Consider the following 22,395-nt stretch of genomic DNA (forward strand, 5'->3'; position numbering starts at 1 on the left):
GAGACAGTCTTAAAGGAGCAGGACGGAAATTCACTGAGCGCTTACTCAGTAGGAGCGCGATAAAGAAAAGTGGAAATGAAAAAGCCCAGACAGGAAAAAAACACACACACAAAAGACAAGGCTTACAACCGTAAACATGTTATTTAAAAAAAAAAAATCAAATAAATTGTAGTAAAAATTTTAAGTTACAGAAATCATTCATCACATTTTTTTTAACAGAACATTCTTGCTAACACGAGGTGTAGTAAGAGAAATCTGCAGGCACCGTCGCTGTGGACTGGTCAGCTTTATGGTGATGAATGCAAGAATAATTCATGCTATGTGCTCAGTGATCCAGTGCACAGAGCAGGGCAACCCCTCGTTTGACCCAGTACCTCTGACTTAGCTCTGTGGGCAGCTCCAAGGCAGTCACATAATTACTGGAAAGGCCAGTGGTGGACGAGCTCCCTATGGGAGAACAAACAGCACATTATCTGCATGATACAGTGTCTTAGATAATTATCTCACAGCCACAAACTTTAGTATACATTTTTTATTTTATAGCATAGAGCACCATAAGATAACACATAAATGTGGTAAAGTGATACGTTTCCCAATTTCTATAAAAAAAAAAAAGAATCTGAAAAGTGTGGCATGTATTTGTGCTACAAAGTATTAGGGCAAGGCTTAGAAAAAAAAATCATGAGAATAAAGTTATAGGTGAATAAAGTTGAAAAAATACAAGTCGTAATAATACGAGAGTAAAGTTGTAGTAATTACCAGAATAAACATACCGTGGTGTGTTCCGCTACTGATAATAAACTCATTGTGATGTGTTAACAGATTATTTCCTCATTTGTAAAACCAAAGTATAACTTTAGTATTCGACGCTCAACATTCTTCATTTTACTGCAGTTATAAGACTGCTCTTTCATGTTGGAGTTTTTATAATATTCTGACTTTATTCTGGTAATATTTCAACTATATTCTCCTACTATTTCAATGGTTTTCTCATCCAACTTTGTTCTTGTAATTTTATTTATTTATTTTGTCATAACCTTACTCTAACATTTGTGTTGAACCTCCCTAGTTTCACATCCTTTAATAAAATCTAGTGCATTTAATTACCTTTAAAAATGACCTAATTACTAAGGAGCAGTGGTGGGCACACTTTCACTAATAACTAATTTTTCATTTAGCACTAATTTTGAAATAGTTAAATGTGCTTAGCTTCCCCTAAATAACATTTTCAGGATAAACTCTAAAGCATTAATTTTCTTGGCTGTTTTGTAAACTTCTAGTAGGATAAAGTTCAACATCTGTGGGGAAGTTTCGGTTATCGACTGTAAAGAATTCTCCAAGTAGTTTGCTCTTATTTATATTATTTATATATAATCCTGAAATATTAACTTTTAACTTCACAGTTCTGTTTACACTTTTGCACTTTGTGTATTCGTTTTACAAGACCCAAAGTTCAGCATTATTTGTCACACGTACCAAGTACTTGATTCATAAAATGCTATGAAATACTTTTTTGATCTAAGCCTATACAAAATGTTGTAAACGTATAAATATTTAACCTCTGAACAAACTAACGAGACAGTCAGCATGAGACGCGGGCTTCGTGCTGTGGGTGGAAAACGCAGAGCTGCACTTTCAGCGGCTTCGTGAAACTCGACACTTAACTGGAGTCTATTTTGGATGAGTAATAAAACCACTTTAAGGAGGTGCACACAAACACTTGAGTAAGACCCTCGGCTACCAGGCACCACATTAAGACAGAGTTTACAACATGGGATTACAGATTTTCTTTCATAAATGTCAGAAATTAGCAAATTACCACAACCATTTACATATTTATCTGCTGTGTTTGGGTGGATTTTTTTTTGTCACTGTATAAGTACTGACCAGCTCGGCTGGGGGTCTTGTAGACGGGACAGAGGTAGATCCAGGAAGTTGCTCGACTGCTGAGGGCTTTGGGGATCAGCCAGATGACGGGCATTTGTGTGTGGAACTCCATGAGGGTGGAATCAGAGAGCCGACCTGACTTTTTATTCCAGCTGGCCCCCTCCAGGAATAGACCGTGGATGTAGCAGCCTGTGTTGGGTATTTCTCTTATCTCTGACAGGGGCTTCACCATCACCTGGGGGAGGAGGCATTGCAAGATATATGAGAAAAAGACTCGTATGTGGAAAAGTACAGCTTCCTTCACATGTGGGAAAGACACAGAGAGGTCAGGAAAACAAGACACCAGGAGGGAATAAGAAGGAGTGATACAAGAAAGGACACGAAGAAGGAAGTTAGAGGAAAATTTTCAGACAATGAAGCGAATCTAGTGTGCAGATACAAAAACACTCTTTAGGTTGCTTTCACACCAAAAATGCAACAGATGTGGCGATTTTGGTCCCCAATTGAACCAAGTCCACCGGACTATAAGGTATCCAGACACGGAAAGAACTAAAATCAGATTCCAGATTTTTTCCAACAAAATAATCATGGAAATATGAAAATAAATAAATAAATAAATTCTTTGAACTAGTATTGCAAATATAGCCTGATGGACCTTAACGTCAAATCCCAGTGTTTCAATAGGAATGCTGAACTGGCGTGCGTGATTCTGCAGGGTTCCGGTGAGAAAGGCTTGTGGGAAAAAGAACCCGCTAATCCAGAACACAGGTGGGTTGCCGTTGGAGATCCATCGCTGGAAGAAACTGATCCTCTGGAGAAGGTCCGACACCCAGGAAGCCAGAGGCTTCATGGAGGGGTAAGCCTGTCGAGAGAAAGCATGGCAGCTAGAAAGCAGAGACTAAAAGCAGGAAATATGTACAAATTTGGACATTCTAAACAGAAAACAAAGTGTTGGCTACAGTATATCTCTGAAACTTTCACATTATCAATACATATCATCTATCAATAAAGTCACGTATTCAGGCTTTACAGAGATTGGACAACGTTATGTGATAATTTAAGTTATTTCCAGTTCTCTGTGGCTTGCCTTGGCTTTCCATATGTCAGGCACTCTGTTGTTGAACAAGCTGAGGGCCATAACCTCCATGTCTGGAGACATCACAGCCGAACCTTTCAGAGCCTTCAACATGTCACCGAGACTCTGACAAACGACCTCCAAAAGCCTGTTGTATCTAAAAGACAACAAATAAGAATGAAAAGCATCTTATGTATTGATCGTTTCTGAACACATCAAAGAAAAAAAACAAACATAAAAAAACTGAAATAGAGCTGAAATAAACATATACACATTTTTAAGTGCTAAATATCTCTCAGTAGTCTAAAACTGAGTTTCTACTGGTTTCAGTCTGGCTTGTACAGCAAAAACAACCATCACACTTTTCAGATTTTTGTTTGAAAGACATTCAGAAAACCATTCGTCCTTTTTCTTTCACTTCATACCTTTGCACTACTTTATTTCGGTCTAGCACCCAAAATCAACATTGCAGTTGTAATAACAAGGGGGGAAAAAGCTCAGATTAAAGCTTATGAATGTTTTGTCAGACTGATCTCACCTGATGACCTCATGGACCAGCACTGCGTTTATGGCGCGGTCATACAGACCTGGGTACTTCTCAGTCACCGTATGAAGAGAGAAAGGCTGAGGGATTTTTCTAACAGTGCCGATCACAACCTCCTCCACTGTCTGAACTCAAAGAGGACACACAAACTGTCACACGTCTCTCATATTGACTGCAGGTTTGAATGAATAAGAACACACAGATGTTATTAGCACAAATAAAGGCAGAAACGTTATCAGTTGATGCCAGAACCTCATAAAATGTTTTGTCTCTAGTCGGCGTAGCGGGAGCTTGACGCTGGAGACCAATCAGAGTGTCCAACAGGGCAAAGGTTTCATTCTGGGCAAACCGGATATTAGCGTTCTCATGGAGACCGAAGAGCTCAGGTGTATCATTGATGGGCAGATCTCGGATGTATGCTAAATAGCCCTATAGGGTGAGAGGTACAATGACATTTTACACAGTCTTCATACAAGTTACATTCAAATAACATATTTTTAGGCGCCAATGACCTTCACACATCCTTATTCAGCACAAGTCATCACAACATTGTTTAATCCAAACAGAAAGATACCAACAGTCTCACCTCTTACGTTTCCTCATTTGTGATTTTGGGGATAGAGCAAAGAACACACTATTTATTGATGTGAATGAATTATAGTGTCTTACAGCATTTTAAACTTATGGTCAGACGACTGGTATTTAAATAAGAGTGCACCTTTCAGGGGAGCTTAGTCTCGAAGGACTGCTTTTATGCTCTTAATTTAAAACAACACATGATCAGAATTGTGGTTTTAAATTACTGACGTGCTGTGTTCGTGTTCAGATGACTGTCCTCGATGTCACGTATTCCAGACTCGTCTGTTTGCGGCTCCAGACAACCTTCTCAGTTTTGTAAGCCAACTGATGCACTCAAATTTGATTCTGAACGCACACCATCAATCAAATGGCTCTGTGTTTATCTAACCTCGATGCCCAGATTAGAGTCGACCTGCCGGTAGACACCAGAGTAGACGTGATCGTCACTAAGAACGGCAGGACAGTAGAAGTCTTCCAGCAGAGAGAGCAGACACCGTCTGTCCCAGATATCCGTCATGTGGCCGCCATAATTAACCGCTCCGGCAGTGTTTTTTAGAAGCTGGTAATGTGGAGGACAAAAAAAAAAAAAAAGAAAAAAAAAAGACAGACAGATAAATGACAATGCCTACAGACACATACTTTTAGTCTCAGATTAAAAGCAGTTCTATTTCAATTAGCCATTACAACATATTTTGTAGGGATTTAAAGTCATAGACCACAAGAAGGTAGTGCATGACTGGGAAGAAGAAAGTGAAGGAAAAAATTTTGTTTTTTTAATGGATTTTACAAAAACGAAAATCCGAAAGGTTGACATGTATTTTCGTTCAACTTCTTTTATTCTAATTTCACAAAATAAAACTCACTGAAACTCAAAACAAGATCCTAAACGTTCAATAACTCAAGGAGCCCTGAGCAATCAATCATTTAAAAACAAAGAGTACGACACAACTGCAAACCTACTTAGACCAGAGCTTATGCAGGTTGCACCAACTCAAATGTAAGACTTTTAAACACATTTTAGGACCGTTAAGAATTAAATTTAAGACCTGATTCTCCACAGAAATGGACAAACTTCTTCCAGCCAACTGGTGATAAATTTGCACTGAATGCATAAAAGCAAGCCAGCTGGCTTGGGAAGGTAGCAGCTAGTTACTGGTAGCTGCAAGTGACTCAAGTTACAGAACGCAGTCTGAGTGCGACTCAAACTTTTGCCTGACAAAAAAGTTCCACCAGAAAATAATACATAGAATATACAATATTAAATAGTCCTGCCACAACACCTGTGATTAATGTATTAATGCAAACTATTTTAAAAATATACATGTAAGACATTTTAAGGCCTTAATTTTAGATACATGACTTTATGTATGAGTTTTTAAGAATTTTTAAGGATGCACGGACACCCTACTAGACATGACTGTTCACTTAACTTGACAGGCCAGATGAGGGGAGCAGTAACCAGAGAAGCTGGATTGTAACTTTGGAGGTGATGCAGAGATGGATAAAACTTAATAAAAGGAAATAAGACCCAAAGCCCCAAGTGGAATGGGCTAGATCAGTCAAAAGAATGGCCCAGTCAAAGTCCCGATCTATCTTCACTGAGCTTAAGCAATATTAGAAAGAAGAATGGACAAACATTTCAGTCTCTGCACTTGTAAAGCTGATAGAGATGTACCCTAAAATACTTGCAGCTGTAATAGCAGCTAATTATTGACTTGGTAGAAATCTAAATAAATGCACACCACACTGTTCTTACTTACTGCTAAAAATGTTTTGAAAGTTCCTTTCACTTCATACGTGATCTAATAAAGGGTATGAGTTGTTTTGGAAGGTACTATACAAGGCCCTATACAAATATGTCATGCAAGATTTATTTTTTATTTTTTTTGTGGTTTAGAGAAATGACAGACACGTTTGGTCTAACCACCTTGTAAGGGATGTCCTGGTACTGCTCCAAAAACATTTGCAGCTGGTCTACACAGACATCCAGGTCTTCGTCAGTGAACTCATAGGGAGTGTTAAACCCCAGTGGGCCAAACCGTTTGCGCTCCACGGCAACCCCATGGAACAGGCAGAGGGAGAGAAGCAGTTGCTTAAACTGGGATTCCTACGAAGACAGAAAGTCATTGTAAATAATTTGAACTACACCAGCCCCTTTGAATGAAACTTTGCGAACAAGACGAAACAAAAATCCAAATGAAATGTTTTAATAAATAATTTGGAGATGAACGTAAAGAGGGCGACATGGACCTTTGTTGAAGAAGACAGAAACTCGTCGGTGAATCTCAGGTAGGCTCTCTCCAGGTTTTCCCTAATGCCTCTTGGAGGCTCGGCAACAATCTTGGAGCCATTTCGAAAAAGGGATACTGGAATCTTCTTAAAGGGAATAATGGTTAGCCACAGACGGAAATCCTTGTGGACCTGTGCACAAAGGGCGTGCCAGTAAAAGAGTAAAAAAGGGTTCTATATAGTCCAAAGTTATTTTCAAAAAGATGAGCTCAGTTGTTGTTTCTTAAAGTATTGTTTTATATGTCCTTACTTTTTTGGGACTGATGCACGCAATGAGTCGTTCCAGCGTTGGCAGCCAGTCGGGCACCAGGTGACAATTTTGGAAAATGACCCAGTGACCATTTTTCATAGCAGTCCGCATCATAGACTCAGGCATGGAACCCTGATGGGAATAACAGCAGAAGGTTAGGTAGTTTGAAAAATGGCAGGAGCGAAGTGAAAAATTGGACTTTAGGAGCGGGTAGTCTGGAGAATACTCTGATTTACGAAAGTTTAACTGTCCACACATTAGTGTAATACCTAGGGGAGGTTTAAATCGCAGTGTTCTGCAAAGCCCATTCAGAAGTGGATAGAACAACCACAATTGGAAAGTGTAGTTACTGTAGGTAAATATTTTCAGTGAAGTTTCCTTTAGATTAAGGCAATAACTCACCTTAAAACTGGCAGATAGGTTTATTTAATTTTCGCTGGAACGCTACATGTGGTAAAAGAAGTTTGAAGCAATGCTTGTATTCATCCATAAACAATCGAGAAAACCACCTCAGAATCACAAGGACGAGGTAATTCAGAAAAAAAAATAGAAAGAGAAATACAGAATATACAGTCGGACTTACCTGCCGTAAAGTCAGACAGATGCCGCTAACTTTCTCTGAGAAACCCATAACATCCGCAAACTTGTAGATGTCAGCAACGGGGTCAGTGCCAGGAGACAGAATAACGATGATGGGGTGGGTAGGGGACGACTCTTTGAAGGCTACAGACAGATCTGACATCTGCAGAGACACAGAACAACGTTCATATAGCAGCAAAGCCATCAAAACCATTACAGGTAAAAGTTCATTCTTGCGTTAACTTATTTTTGTGTAATTCTGTTTTGGTTGGGCATGGCCCAGTTACTGGTATCAATCCCACAGCAAGGTTGGAAAACGATACATTTCAAAACACCAACAATTTACCGTCATATTGTTCCCAACTTTTAATTTATTTAAATGAAATGCCAATGCTGGAGAGACCAAAGTGTTCTCTGCCTTTATGCAGCAGAGTACCGTCCCTCCCCCACTTGTTGCTGGTACTGCGGCTGAAATATTTTGAGTCCTGAGAAAAGGATAACATAAGCAGCCCCACTCATCATAAGATAATGTATTAAATTCACTTTGTTTTAAATAGTAGCATGTGCTTTTCAGTTACATTGTCGTTATATGTGGATGTTATTTGTTGCAGAGGTTTGTTTTCCTCTTTCTGCAGGTACAGAAGCAGATGTCTAGCATGTTTTCTTATGTTTTCTAGCCTTTCTTATCTCCCTCTTCTGTTTTAACGCTTTTCCCCACCTCTTTTCCTTCCTTTTTTCCCCCCATCATTTCCCCTTTGTTTTCTGTCCCTGTGTCCATTTAATTAAAACATGGACTTAATTCCAATTGAGATACAAAAGGTTGTTCACCAAGGAAAAATATGGATCAATCCATGTAATCAATGCAATTCACTTCCACGGTCAGCAGAGGGAGACAAAACTTTCACAATTGAAGAATTAGAGACCTCCAAGATGCTGGTAGGGAGATCAGAATATCTTCAGAAATGCTTGAATTAAGAGGAAAGTTAAGGCTTCAGGGAGGAGAAGGGTTTTTTACCTGAGTCTCTATGAAGGGCTCTCCCAGATGAGTAGACACAAAGTCCTGCACGGCGTAAATCACGCAGTCAGGCCGCAGGCATCGAAGGACCAGCAACTTCCGGAATGAGTTTAGGCCGGTGTCCCATTCCCCTGGGAGCGGCTCTCTTTAGACACACAGACACAGAAAGCCACCTTATAAGACTTTGACGTTTTCATCACAAACAAGTGAAGGGTGCATGTGTTTGTACGGGGTTAATCTTTTCATGCCTGTGGGGTTGCTTGCTGTCAAAAATTTTCTTGAAGCCCTCCAGATGGTCTGTGAAGCTTGTTGCCAGTTCCTCAAAGTTATCCAGAGTGCTGAGGTCTAAAATGTCGTGCCAGGCCCGATCCGAGAGCCAGACTACTTCTGAGCTGGTCAATTTGTGGACCGGCTCCCCTCCAGACAGCAGGTACTTCCACTCACTCTGCCATAACATTAAAAGATTCAGGGAGAGTCAGCAAGCGAACATGGGCGAGGCCGATTTGAGTCTTTTACCGACTCTTTTACTTACGGTTTTGATTCTATCCTCGTTCATCATGATGCGAGCACACAGGTAAAAAGCAAACATGAGTTTGTGTTTCTCAAACAGGCCTTGGCACACATTCACGTACAGGCTGAAGGTAAAGCATTCATTGATGCTGTTGATTCTCTCCTCCACTGTGTCTGTGCGACAAACGATGAAGATATCCAACCAAAATCATAAAAATGTTTCATATTTAAACTGATTATATTAAATACACACAAACAATTCTCCACAAAATCAGTCAGTTTCGCTTTGTACCTGCTGTGTCACAGTTGGCAATAGCCTTCATGAAGATGGCAAGGAACCATTCGAAGGAGTACTGGTACATCGGGTCGAGATTGGATAACTCTGACACACAAAAGAACAGAATCCGAGCCCGCACTGCCACTGGTGAGTACTTCAGACGAACAGCGTCAATACCCTGCTCCGTATTCTTTGCTTCCAGTATTTTAGTCTGTCATTAAATTAAACCCAAATAAAAGCAAATCAAAACCAACACCAATAGCAGCTTAAAGTACAATATGGCAACTTGCAAACATAGTCATAACCTTTGAACCTTTCCACATTTTACTCCACTATAATTTGGGATTTCCATTGTGACAGACCTATAAAGTAGTGCATGTTTGTCAAGAGCATTTGTATTCAGCCTCTTATCCTTATTACCCTAAATATAATCCACAGCGACCAAATGCCTTCAGAAGTTATTGAAAGAAGTTCACCTGTATGTAATTTAATCTCAGTAAAAATCCAGCTGATTTGCAAAGGCCTCAGAGGTTTGTTAGAGAACATTAGTGAACAAACAGCATCATGAAGGTCAAAAGACATGGCAGAAAAGTCAGGCAGAGCTGTGGAGATGTTTAATACGGAGTTAGGTTATAACACAATACAATCCTGCGCTTGAGGTATTTTTCAAAGAAGAATTGGCAAAGACTTTCGTGTCTTGATGTGCACATTTGGTAGAGAGGAAGGATGTTCAATTAAGGATTGACTGAGACTATGAGTGATTCACCATCCAATTAAAGACATGCTCTACTTTGTGTTGGTCTAGCACATAAAATCGAGCTAAAACCCTTTGAGGTTTGTGGTCGTAGCGTGACATGATATGTGAAACTTCAAAGTTTATGGATACTTTTTAAAGGCCGCATACATAAAACATTCAGTGATGACTTCAAGATCTATCTTTCCAATGGTCGGACCTTGATCTCCTTGGCTCTGATCTTACAAGCCTCCAGCTGTGGATTTAAATCCTCATCCACAAATCTTCCTGTTGCGGAGACGAGAAGTAGCACAATCTTATCCTCGACGTCCTTCAGTTCCTGTGTCATTTGGGCGCAGCTGACTATCAGTTTGTTCTTTGCCTCCTCCACGTCTGGAAGCTCCTCGGCTACCACCCGGCTGAGCAGCTGGTCTTCCATGCCGCTGATTGAGCACAAATTGTCCAGTCAAACACAGGGACTCCAAACAGAGGCATACATAATAGAGCTGACATACCAGGGTAGTGTATGATGATGTCTTTAGAATAAACATTTCAGACGGGTGTTTGGTTTCAGGTGTTTGGAGTTCCAAACTACTCTGCGCTGCGGTTGCCACTAAATATATCTTGTACTTGTACTTCCCAGTGATGCTGTAATTGTTACCATTATAAATCCATAAGTTACTACTATGCTTTGTTGCTTTTTCTTCTCTCTTTCTGCAGGTGTAGAAGCAGACTTCTGGGTGTTGATTTGTATTCAGTCAAAGCTTCTTTCTCTCCTCTACTCTTATCTCCTTCTAGCTCTTTAAAATAATATAGAACGAACATTTCCAGTGTGAAACTTGTGAGACAAAAATGCTAGATTTATTAAATTTAGATGTAGATATAATACGATGACTCAGAATTACTGCTTTTACAAGACACAATAGAGTTTGCAAAAGATATTCATGATTTTTGAGTGCATTCACATATCAAGCAGGTAAGTGCCCTGAATCAGTGTAATATCGATGAAAAGCCGGATGCAAAATATGTTTTCTAACCCAGTTTTGTCAAACTATTGGGAAGCTCAACACTTTAACAGCTGCTATTTAGGAACCAGACTGACAGACCATTCTCTTTGAATCCAATCTTTTCCCCTGAGTCTCAATAATGACGCAAACGGTAATGAACAACAAAAATGAAGCTTCTCTGTTTTTTTTTTTCCTTCTACCGGTTGAACGTGTGTGTGTTACCTGGTTGACCCACTGAAATTAATGACGGTGACGCTGGCAAAAACCTCTGGAGAGTAATGTGGGTTTGGCAGCTTCGTGGTGATGTACAACCTGAAGTCCTCAGATAGCGGAACGACTGAGTCACCCAGCCTCAGCACCGTCTTGCCTTCCTCCTCAAAGGTCTATGAGCGACAAATACAGATTAGACAGCTCCGTTTCCTGAAAATGTTGAGTTTCTGCCAACAGATGTAATAGGATGAACGTGTAACCACCTGTAGGTACAAGACAGGTTCTATAGCCGGATCCAGCTCCTCTACTACATTCTCCACCAAGCAGGGTTTGCCATCAAGTATAGCATTCTTTATACCTTGGACGAATTTACTGTGACTGAGCCTCAAAACCCTCAGATCATTGACCCGCTCCTGGGTGAAAACAGCATCAATATAAGTTAATATATGAACTTTGTTAACTTTTTATGCAATACATCAACAACGCCAAGTAATTAAGGTACAATCTGAAAGACTTTACCATGTTTTTGATCCATCTGTTGGCTTGACCCTGTGGATCTATGAACAGTGTCCAGCGGGGAGAATACTGGGCAATTATGCTGTTTTCCACTGATGACGTATTACTGGGCAATCCTTCGATCTATGCACATGGAGTAAAAACATGACAATGAATTCAAAATATTCAAAATTCAGATCATTTGGAGATGTAAACTTGTAAGAACAGGTTTGACCTAAGATGTAAAAGGAACTGAAAAATTGGTTTAAAAAAAATAAAAATAAAAAATAAATCAGCAAAAGGAATCTAAATCTATTTGATCGTAGAGCCTCCAATCACGGCCAGCTTCTGACCTTCCAAAAGTTTATCATGATAGGATCTCCTAAACTGCTGATCAAGTTAGTTTCCTCAGTGTGTGGAAGACCCAGCTCTTTGAAACATCTGAGCCATTCTTCTACTATGACTGTCCGATACTCGTCCTGAAGACAAAACCAGCAAATAAAAATGATCTTAGTGGAAATACACAGAGCTGTGCTAAAATTACTCCCTCCACTTGTTCACATTTTGTCACCTACACAATTCAATGCCTGTAATCAAGGTTTTGATGTAAAAGATTGATTTAGAGCCACAAATTTATCCTCTAAAGCAGGCACCAATACACATGTTCTCATACGCTACCAAACTTCTAGCAAACTTACACAGAAGGGTCCAAGGTAAGTGACGTATCCTGCACACAGAAGCATGTCTCCGGCTAAATTAGAAACCAAATTATCGAGATGTATCACTGTCTCCTTCCAGTGCTCTTCGTCCTCTGCAAGCCCTTCTACCAACTGGAGAGCAAACAATAAACGTGACAAAAGCTTAATATTTTCCTTTTGCCCTGAGCTATGAAGTTTTTTTTATGTTTTGTTTTGTTTTATATGTAAGCCTCAGTCTTTCTCCTGACCTCTTTTGCTCGGACAAGGTGAGCTTCGGTCAGTTCATATTCGTTGACCAGCTTTTCCTGCTTAGCCAAACATTGCTGGTACTTGTCCTCTAAAGGGGGAATGCTTTCTTCCACTTCTTTCAGTCTTTTCTGGCCATCAGAAACAACCTGCTGGGCGGCACTCAAGTCCTCTTCAGCCTCCTTGAGAACTTGCTGCAACGGTGTTGACAAGTCCGACAGTTTAGCGGCTCTCCCTGCATGTCTGTGAATCTTACATTTTGCACAGATACCGTTGTCAAGAGAATGCTTCAAGCAGACATTTCAGATCTCACCCATTTTGGTTCCACAGCTTTGAGCACAAAGTGATAGTCATACATGGCTCGCACCCACTGGCAGAGAGAGCTGCAGGTGACGGAAATCTTGACAAGGGCAGGAGGTTGAAATTCTTCATCGTCGATGTAGGGCTGTAGCAGACTGACAGCATCTTCTGAAATGTTGTCCTGCACAACAGGCATCGGGGGGGAACAGAATTAGTTTTAAATGCAGCAAAACTGGCAAAAGACAAATTGAAATTAAAGCATTTAAGTGCCAGCCGGAAATACAAATAAAACTTAACTACTTACTTGCTCATTAAAGTTCCAATCAAATCTGGTTGTAATGTGACAAAAAATAAAAACTCCAAATGTTAAAAGCCTTTGAAAATCTCGCTAAGTATTTCAGAGCACAACGGTTAAAATAAGTAGCGGTACATGGAAATATTTATGGGTTTAACTATATCTGAGGGATCTCTTTGCTTGATTAAAGACCTGTTGAGGGCAACATTGTCTCTATGTCCTTTTATGTAAAGCATTATAAGTGGTGCGCCTACTATTCCATGTACCTGTATAATATCAGTGAGGTCTACCTTGTCATAGCTGTAGAGGCTCTCCAGAAACACCACAGGTTCTTGTAGGAGACCTTCAGCAGGTTCCATGTATTCTTCAAAGTTAGGCGCGTCTGGCGTTTCTGTAGCGCCCTTAACTGGTTCGATGCCTTTCATGATGCAAACTGCTGCAAGGACAAGCTTTATCTCCCGGGTATACTGCTCAGGGTCTTGGAGCTGTGAAATATTCAGATCATAGCTGTAAAACGTATAGTGCAACACAGCTGCATGAAAGGTAACAAAAACTCCACGTACCTCAATGAAGCTGCTTGCATTGAGGGTCTTCAGGCTGTCGAGAGCTTTATCCAGCGTCTTCACAGCCTTGTCTATGTCTCGCTGAGCATTCACACTGATTGCCTTGGCAAAACGCTCTTTGTCTAAAACTTTTGTCTGCTCTTCTTGCACAAATTTACGAATCTCCACTGCGACTGCCGAAGTGTCCTAGTAAAAGAAAAGCCAGAACTCAATGTTCAACTGTCAGTGATAGCATTTTGTTCCAGTGTATAAAGGGCGGACAGCAAATCAGAGTACCGTTATTGTACTTGTTGTTATACATGCAAGTAAGGCTCCTACACTTCTGTTGACATTTGCTTACATGAATGGTCTGCAAAGCGACTTCAACATCTTTTGCAGCTTCCTCCAAAAGTGGCTGCATCGCCTCTTCCTCCTCTTGCAGCCTCTTCACGACCTCAACTGTGCTACAAAGCTACAGACCCACCATAGAATGTTCATCAAGTTACTAATGCTCACTCAATGCTAATTAAACACACATAATTCATTCCTCTAATCAGTTGCTATTCGGCGCCTCGCCTTGTCAAGACAGCCATCTATGCGCTGACGAGAACTGTTCAGCTTCTGTTTCTTGTGCTCGGTCAGATCTGTGAAGAGTTTGATGAATTCTGCAAAGGTCTTAGCTGTGATGTAGTTGCATCGAGACAGCTCCGCCTGGTACTGCGCAGTCTTCTTGACCATCTGCTGATGAATGTTCACACACATCAGGGTCTGTGGAGAGAAATTTTCGGGTCATGTCTTCTGCGGACAGTAAAGCCACACTCCTGTTTGTCTTTCAAGACGTTAACATGAATCTGACGTAGTCACAACTCAGTTGGACAGCAATAGTAAAGGGACGTAAATAACTTGACCATCATCACTGAATGAGCGTTGGTTCACACCACGCAATTAGAAGGTTTGTGTGTGTGCTTTGCTGTCACCTATTGGACAAACTGTGCCAATTTCTGTTTTAGAAGATAAACTTTTCCCCTCCAACACAAAATTATCTAAATGTGCTGAATGCCAGGAAAATTAAGCATCCTCCCATAAATTACTTTCTGTATTCATTATGATCAGCTTTGTCGAAGCTGACCACAGTGACGAGACAAAGACGTGGACAGAACAGGTTCCTATGGTAGCTTTCTGTTGAAGGTGACAACTTACCCTTTTTGAGATTGACTACCTGAGAAAGAGTCAGCAAAGATCTGCTAACACCTTTCTGAAAAGACCAGAAATTTTCTTCAAAAGACACTACATGATTTTGTCATTTAGTGCCATTAGTAAAATCTTCAGAGGCACAATTACTGGCCCCACTGCTGTGAATACATGAGCAGATCCTCTTTAACAAACTGACAGCACATTGTTTTTTCCTAACACACTTCACAAGGTTGGAGGACACAGAGAGAAGAATGTTTGACCATTGTCCTTTGCACAGTGTTATCTCCACTGATCTCTCTCTCTCTCCTCTATTCTCTCTTTTGTTCAGTTAACCCAGGGGTGTCAAACTCCAGTCCTGGGCCGGTGTCCTGCAACTTTTAGATGTGCCTCTGCTGCACCACACCTGAATAGAATAACTAGGTCATTAGCAAGGCTCTGGAGAACGTTTCTACACAAGAAGAAGGTAATTAAACCATTTCATTCCAGTGTTTTGTACCTGTGGCACATCTAAAAACCGCAGGACAGAGGCCCTTGAGAACTGGAGTTTGACACCTGTGAGTTAACCCTAAATGTTTTTGGTAGGATTTAGGTTTAAGCCCTGAGATGGACTTGGAAGAAAGTGTTAACTCTTTCTTTCTTTCATTCTTTTCTTCTCTTCCTTTCTTTTTTTCTTGTATGAGTGCATGGTTGTTTGACTTCCATCAAACAATGCACGGTTAAGTGAATATAATCACTGGATGGACGGGATTGCTATGAGCTGACTTTGTGAAAAAGAATAAGTTCTCAAACTCAAACTAGAAGTTTGAGTTTGAGAACTGAATAATAACTGAATGCAATAAAAGCTGAATTTATTATTATTATTATTCTTTTTTTTTTTTTACAACAACAACAACAAAAAATACACAGGTTCGTAGAAAGAAGTTCACAAACCAGCTTCTTACCACGGTTTTCTTAGTCTCGGGACTGATATCCAGCACAAGAAGCTCATTTAAAGATGCTCTCGCAACAGCCTGCAGCGCCCCATCTGGCCAGGTGTCAAACCAGTCTAAGGTGCAACATTTCACTAGAGAAGGATACTGCCTCAACCGTGCACGGAACCCTTTACTTGCAGGGCTGGGGAGGTAAAGAAAAAAGAAAATCAATTTGCAAAAAAATAAAAATAACATTAGCATTGAAAAGGAAGGATTTTTGACCCTTTTCTGACTAACCTCATGCAGAGAATCAGGTGAAAGTTGCTGTGAACTCTCTTACAGTAGGCAGCCATCAAATTTTCTTCTGTTAGCTGCTGGTCCAGGTCTTCCACCACCGGCTTCATTGTTTTAAAGATACGCTCTTGTTCCTCTGACGAATACAGGTTGGGAAGCTCTCCGGTGATTAAAACGTTGCAGATGTCCTCCAGGAAAAACTCCTTCTTAATCTGGAAATTGGATAACAAATAATTGACTTGCTAAAACCTTGTTTGTAGAGGACATGATGGGTTCAGTAATTGCATCATTATGAATCAAAAACACAGCAACAGAGGGTAATAAAATCGTGCTGTTTACCTGAGATTCAACAAAGAGGAGTGTGATCTTTTGGTTCTGAAGACCAGCAGAGAGCATGTTGTTTTTAATATCGTTTCTCCACTCGGTCCTACCGTAGTTCTTAGACACTGCAGCCTTTAGACATTTATATCCCGATCTATATGTGGATAAACACAATGTTAGGACTGGGCCAGTACATCATACATCACACTGGTCTTTGGAAACATTTAATAAACCTAACACTAAATCCCATACATTGTAAAAGTTGAGTTGTTTTTTTTAGAAATTCAGTACAAGTTAAACTCATATATTGATTTGGTACACACAAAGATGTGTGGGATGTACTTCAAGATTGTATCTCCGTTGCTTTTTTTGTTTATAAAATACATTATAAACCATATGACCAGATTGATAATGATTTAGTATAATAATACTATCTTATGGGTATAGTTTATCCTACTTAAATATGGGGACAACTGCTGAATTGACAGTTGTTGAGTAGACAGTGTCTACTCAACAACTAAAGAAACTGACTTTTCACAGAGCTCTATATCCCAGTGTATTAACTGAAAGTTAAGTGGAAAAAAAATGTAGTTGGAAAGTTAATAAAACTCCTATATTACACTATTCCCCACCTTAATCTGTTGATATTTATGTTTTTGTGTGTGTGTGTGTGTGTGTGGTAACACAGACTAAAATTGAATGCAATCTGCAACCCTGAATGTACTTTAAATAATAAAAACATGACAGCTTGTTTGACTCTCACATATACGAGGCAAGTCTGGCGAGTGTCTTGCGGCCACTGCAATGCCCTCCGAGCAACAGGGCGTGGCCGAGGGGCTGGCGCAAGATGCGGTTGATCCGACACACGTGTTCAATGCCGTCCATAAAAAGTCCCAGTGGCGCCTTGACTGGGCTGCTTTGATTGAAGCCTTCAATGTACTGCTCCATCACTTTTTTGAGCTAGGCAAGGAAACGCGACATAATTTGTAAAATATCACATAATATTTCATTCACAGTGGAAAAATCCATTATATACACAGAACACGGATGCATACCTAAAATGTACCCCAAAACCAACTGGTACTACTCACTTCTTCCTTGTCTTCTATAACTGCGTAGACTTCCTGGTCAGATTCAGGAGACATGAAATCTCCAAACAAAACAGGAGAGGAGGGTAAGACGTCTTCAATGGCGCAGCCAAACTTGTCGATGAATACCCTCAGCAAGGTGCTGAACCAGTCCCTGTCGCTAACACAAACCAGGCGGTCCCGGAAAACCCGGCAGCTTTCGTGGTACCACAGGCGTAGCAGCTCAACTTTATCCTTTATACACAGCCCAAAAAAAAAAAAAATGCAAGGATTCAACTTTTATATATTAGCTTAATGCATTACAACAAATCTGAAATTCATCACAAAGATGTAGAACCATTGTAGAATCAATTCAGTAATTAATATGTGACGTGGTAATCTCTAAAAAGATTTAATAAGCACCTTTATAGTGTATGCCTCAGCCATCAGTATGCCCTGAAAGACCTTGGACAGGTCTCGGAAGCTGAAGGTGTAATGGCACTTTGCTGGAGTCGGAAGGAGGTGATGAGTTACGATGGTGTAAACTTTAATAGTGGCATCAACAAGAGACTCCTGCAGTCCCTGGGCAATTAGAACAGGTCCTGATAGAAAATAAAAGAAAAAGGGATGCATAAAGGAAAAAACTTTAAAATCTGCCTTTATTAAATCAGTACTTAAAAAAGGCACTGAGATGAGTTTAGGAGGGAGCCATATTAGTTACAATTATCCTACATATGCAGTTAGAACTGCAACTAACTTATTTTGGTAACCGATTATGTTTCAGAACATCAAACCTGTTTAAATACTAATCAAAGGCAACACGTACTGTATCAACACAAAATGCAGGACACCAGTCACATAAAATAGTGTGATGTGTATTACTAAAATGCCCACAGACCATAGTAGCTACTTTTAATCATGGCTTAAAATGTATTGATGTTTATTGATCCTCTCATTGAACAAACATTGAAAAACATAGTAAAAAAATAAATAACATTCCCAACAATATGAACAGTTTTTTTTAAGCATCAATAATTGGAAATTTATGATGACAACAATAAATAAAAAATCTTATGATAGAAAATTTATCATGATACAATAAATGCCCACCCCAGTATGCATATGCATAACTTTACTTTATATAGATTATTATATTACAAGTAGTAATCTGTTGGGTGTATGTTTGAAATTGTATTCATTTTAACATAAACAAGAGGTTTGACTCACCCATCCAGCTCCCAAGAATGGTTGTGAAAATTGTTTTCATCGAGTCCTCCAAGCCATTAAGGGACAGAATGTTGAAATGCCGCGTGAAGCGCTGAGTAAAGGCATTCCTGTCTCCTCTGGAGGTACCCATGGCACAAACTAAATTTATATCCACCAAGTGATTAAACGTTCCTGAGCAGGAGTAGCAAGAAGACACAGGAGAGAGTGAGTGCTATCTCTCTCTCTCAGTCTAATTTCTTTCATTGGACAAATATCTGAAGAGCTAAATCCATAATCATCTAAGAAAACATACCTATCAGATCTCTGTCATACCAGCCACCATGGCACAGCCACTGCCTCAGAAGTTCAAAAGGAGTCTGATCTCTACACATTTCGGACATGGGCATGTGGAGGTCATCAATGAAGTAGATGAAGTTATCCCCCATTTTAGGTCCAAACACTCCTTTCCGCCTGAAAGGTTATGCATCTGATAAAGAAGTGGTTGTGTACGGTGCAAGTTCTTACATGCGTTTTATTTTGTATAATCGTCATTAGTTTAGCTTAGAGTGTCAAGAAGAAAGCGGATAGTTACCTTAATACCTGAAAATCTGTTTAGTTTTATGGGAAGAAAATGTTCTGTTTATACCACAAAGATTTTTAAATGTGCTAAAGGTTTTATTACCGAAACGTACCTTTTGCTTAGTTTGCTTTCAAAGAAATCTTGAGTCTGACTCGCCGAGGTGCTGGCAGAGAACATGAGAGCATGTGTGATGAATTCATCAGGCATGTTCCTCATCAGCTTGTTTGTCATGGTCAGGGTCTTTCCTGAACCAGAAGGCCCAACACACAGCAACTGGATCACACAGAAAACGGAACAAAAAAAAAAAATAGATCAATAACAAATACAATCTGATGAAGTTTGTTCTATTTGCTTTAGATTTTTTATGTTTTCTACCAAAAATGTTTCAAATTCTGATGTAGTTTGAGAAGCACACTAACAGGTTTCCTGTGGGTCAGCAACAAATCCATCAGGAAAGACATTCTCTCTGTCTCTGGGGTTGGAATAAATATGTCCTCATAGGTCGTGTGTGTAGTGAAGACAGCACTTTTTGAATATTTCATCCAGTTGGCCCACTGCACCTAAGGCACAGGAAAAAAACAGATAACTGGAGAAAAACTGTTCTTTTGTTTTCCTCCAGCTATTAAAAATTCACGGTTTAGACATATATGTACTTTTTTCCCCTCATCTTCAACGTCAGGCCTGTAGTCGTAAACTAGACCTTCCTCAGGAAAAGATAGTTTGATCTAAAAAAAAAAAAAAAAAACACAAGTATAAAACATCTATATTTACATGTAATTTCATCACTAAAACCTCAGACAATTATAGTGACAATTCAAAACAAATTCTGGGAACACTTAGCTTTTTAATACCAGTAGCACATTCATTTAGTGTTTGTTTTTTTTTGTTTTTTTTATGACGTTTTCACTCTCCAGACAAAACAAGGCAAACTAATATGACCTGTTCTGCTGTCATTTTGTTTCGGAGCCAGTCGCTAAAGCCTTGTTGGCTGGCTCCGTCTCCAGTGGCTCCAACGCTCCAGACCAGAGAAAAAAAGAACCAAGGTTCTATCAGCTCCTCGACATGAGCCAGTTCCTTTTGAGACGGGGGCTTCTCACCCTAAAACAAAGCAAAGACCACAACAGTGAGCTATAATCAACAATACTCAGGCATGCAGGACAATCAAATAGCATATTAGTGAAACTGGATTTGGAGAAATGAACATACAAACCTCTTTAACGTAGTAGGAGCTAAGAAAGCAATCCATCAGTTTAAGAAGACTACAAGTAAGGTTGCTATCCAGAGAAGGGATGATCTCGTTCACTGATGAGCGCACAAATGAAATTGAGTCCTGTACACATAGAGGGGGAAAAAAGGGCATAGGATGGCTTTGACTATCATTAGGTGCTGTAATAAAGGAGTGTTAAAACGACTCCGCTCTCACCGGCAGGAACCTGGAAAATAGTGAGTTCATGTGCTTTGCGTATTGTGTCAAAGCCTCAGGAATATGCTTCAGCCAGCACTCTGTGAAGTAGGAGGGCTCTAACAGATCGGGCTCCAAGTAGACCATACCACAGCGAGACGCAGTAGTCGGAGATGCTCCTGCCAGGTCCTGCACCTCAAACATTATGGTCATTTCCTGTTGGGTGGAGAAAACCAGGGGACGTGTTAATGAGACTAGAAGGAGGAAAAACAATGTGGGAGGAACTTCACACTTAAAGAAAGTCGAGAAAGAAAGAAAAACTTCGTACATCAGTGAAATTTATCACTTCCCCACAACTTAGGTACAGTTTCTTGTTGTCATCCAGAACAGTGTTCAAGCCATCCATCCACTCCGCTTCCAGAGGTCCGTCTAACACGTACCACTGTTTCTTTTTGTCAACAGCTGCTGCTCCCTCACGGAGAATAGCCGGGAGGATACCATCCTTCCTACATGATTTGAAATAAGTCAGCGTTTGAGTCAATTTTTTTAAATTATTTGTAGCACACACTGTGTCTGAAGGACACTGTTACTACCAGTGCTGGTTGTGAGTCTTGTAGTTTCCGTAGAGCTGTGGCACCGTGATGGATTTGGGGTTGAGGACATGAATCTGGACAGCCTGGTAAACGCCGCCCCGAGAAGAGGGCTTGCCCTCCAGAGCCGTTAATGCAGCAGCCAGAACCTTGTAGCACTAAATAAAGAGTTCATGAGGAGAATTAGGTTCAGCTTTTAATGTGCGTGTCCATTTGCAATCACAAACTCAAATAGGTTTATGGGGAAAAATATGCAAACAAATTTTGCATTGTTTGCGATAAGCTAATCCAACAAATGACCCAACACAGCGAATAATATAAGTGGTTTCTCCAAATTCAACTCAAAGTATCACTTATAGTTACTACTGACGTTTCACGTTTTGTTCATGTCAAGCATCATCAGTTCTCGGTAAAGCAGCCTGAATGTGATTTATAGAGAGTCATCAGTTTCTGAAGAATCTTAACCCACGTATGATGGTCAAAAATGTCCAGCTAATATTAAATATTCTGTAGTTTGAATGTTGCAAACCCAGATTTTAAATAAAGCAAGTCAGGGAACTATGATCAGTTCCTCCGAGATATTGAGGTGTTTTTTGTAATTGTTGCGGCACCTTCTTCAAAGATTTGCGATGGAAGTTGCAAATTTTTTAAGCTTTATTTTTGTCATACTTAAAAAAAACTTGAACTTGTTGCACATAACTTTCCAAAATAAAGACTTGATTTTAACAGTTAATATTCAATACGTAAATAACATTTTCTTTAAATAGCGCCCTTAGTACAAATAAAATCATGTTGCGATGGGGGAGCCAAAGTCCAAAAGAAGATTTCTGTATTGGTTATTCAGCTTAACATGAAGTGTATAAGCAAATCCTACAGAACATCTCCAAATGGTTTTGGGGGAAATTAATTAATTAAATAAATATTACAATTTTCATCTTGGGATTAGTGAATATCCAGTGAAGTCCAAGTTTCAGCTTCTCCTCAGAGAGAGTGACATTAAGACTGCACTAGTGAATGAAAGTAGGACTTAGTGTTAAAATTAGACCAAATATTTTCAATATTAAATTTGTTTTCCTATTTAAACTTTCCTCATTAAAATTGTTTGTTGTGTATTGGAATCACCAAAACAAATTTGAATTCTATAAATAGACACAATTACAGGTAGATGACTTTTATTGCCATAAATAAGTGTTCATGCTTATTTAACTTTTCCCCATTTTGTCTCATTAGAACCAGAAGCATACATGTATTTTATCAGCCTTTTTGTGTAACAGACCAACACAAAGCGGGAAACCTGAA

The 22,395-nt window shown here is 39.8% G+C and overlaps 1 protein-coding gene across 1 annotated transcript in view; it reads right to left on the bottom strand.

Moving 5' to 3' along the window:
• Nucleotides 1-122: 122 nt before the first annotated feature.
• dnah1 (dynein, axonemal, heavy chain 1) overlaps nucleotides 123-22,395 on the bottom strand; it is a gene marked incomplete at its 5' end in the record, with an annotated part of 36,244 nt that continues 13,971 nt past the window's right edge. The window contains 43 exons of the mRNA XM_088005965.1: nucleotides 123-447; nucleotides 1,888-2,122; nucleotides 2,543-2,749; nucleotides 2,975-3,119; nucleotides 3,501-3,631; nucleotides 3,759-3,935; nucleotides 4,474-4,644; nucleotides 6,013-6,192; nucleotides 6,336-6,506; nucleotides 6,625-6,756; nucleotides 7,208-7,366; nucleotides 8,219-8,363; nucleotides 8,467-8,663; nucleotides 8,751-8,902; nucleotides 9,021-9,216; nucleotides 9,959-10,181; nucleotides 10,968-11,128; nucleotides 11,219-11,368; nucleotides 11,475-11,594; nucleotides 11,804-11,929; nucleotides 12,149-12,280; nucleotides 12,397-12,588; nucleotides 12,708-12,875; nucleotides 13,280-13,474; nucleotides 13,553-13,738; nucleotides 13,893-14,003; nucleotides 14,108-14,299; nucleotides 15,667-15,838; nucleotides 15,934-16,142; nucleotides 16,270-16,405; nucleotides 17,015-17,211; nucleotides 17,343-17,573; nucleotides 17,742-17,920; nucleotides 18,546-18,716; nucleotides 18,838-18,995; nucleotides 19,217-19,377; nucleotides 19,524-19,664; nucleotides 19,758-19,829; nucleotides 20,044-20,202; nucleotides 20,315-20,434; nucleotides 20,528-20,722; nucleotides 20,835-21,012; nucleotides 21,100-21,254. Coding sequence (XP_087862091.1) covers nucleotides 326-447; nucleotides 1,888-2,122; nucleotides 2,543-2,749; nucleotides 2,975-3,119; nucleotides 3,501-3,631; nucleotides 3,759-3,935; nucleotides 4,474-4,644; nucleotides 6,013-6,192; nucleotides 6,336-6,506; nucleotides 6,625-6,756; nucleotides 7,208-7,366; nucleotides 8,219-8,363; nucleotides 8,467-8,663; nucleotides 8,751-8,902; nucleotides 9,021-9,216; nucleotides 9,959-10,181; nucleotides 10,968-11,128; nucleotides 11,219-11,368; nucleotides 11,475-11,594; nucleotides 11,804-11,929; nucleotides 12,149-12,280; nucleotides 12,397-12,588; nucleotides 12,708-12,875; nucleotides 13,280-13,474; nucleotides 13,553-13,738; nucleotides 13,893-14,003; nucleotides 14,108-14,299; nucleotides 15,667-15,838; nucleotides 15,934-16,142; nucleotides 16,270-16,405; nucleotides 17,015-17,211; nucleotides 17,343-17,573; nucleotides 17,742-17,920; nucleotides 18,546-18,716; nucleotides 18,838-18,995; nucleotides 19,217-19,377; nucleotides 19,524-19,664; nucleotides 19,758-19,829; nucleotides 20,044-20,202; nucleotides 20,315-20,434; nucleotides 20,528-20,722; nucleotides 20,835-21,012; nucleotides 21,100-21,254 — 7,110 coding nt within the window. The remainder of the gene's footprint in view (nucleotides 448-1,887; nucleotides 2,123-2,542; nucleotides 2,750-2,974; nucleotides 3,120-3,500; nucleotides 3,632-3,758; nucleotides 3,936-4,473; nucleotides 4,645-6,012; nucleotides 6,193-6,335; nucleotides 6,507-6,624; nucleotides 6,757-7,207; nucleotides 7,367-8,218; nucleotides 8,364-8,466; nucleotides 8,664-8,750; nucleotides 8,903-9,020; nucleotides 9,217-9,958; nucleotides 10,182-10,967; nucleotides 11,129-11,218; nucleotides 11,369-11,474; nucleotides 11,595-11,803; nucleotides 11,930-12,148; nucleotides 12,281-12,396; nucleotides 12,589-12,707; nucleotides 12,876-13,279; nucleotides 13,475-13,552; nucleotides 13,739-13,892; nucleotides 14,004-14,107; nucleotides 14,300-15,666; nucleotides 15,839-15,933; nucleotides 16,143-16,269; nucleotides 16,406-17,014; nucleotides 17,212-17,342; nucleotides 17,574-17,741; nucleotides 17,921-18,545; nucleotides 18,717-18,837; nucleotides 18,996-19,216; nucleotides 19,378-19,523; nucleotides 19,665-19,757; nucleotides 19,830-20,043; nucleotides 20,203-20,314; nucleotides 20,435-20,527; nucleotides 20,723-20,834; nucleotides 21,013-21,099; nucleotides 21,255-22,395) is intronic.

Source organism: Poecilia mexicana, unplaced genomic scaffold (genome assembly GCF_051168715.1).
Source record: "Poecilia mexicana isolate PSO_F unplaced genomic scaffold, ASM5116871v1 scaffold_5, whole genome shotgun sequence".
Taxonomy (NCBI): Eukaryota; Metazoa; Chordata; class Actinopteri; order Cyprinodontiformes; family Poeciliidae; genus Poecilia; species Poecilia mexicana.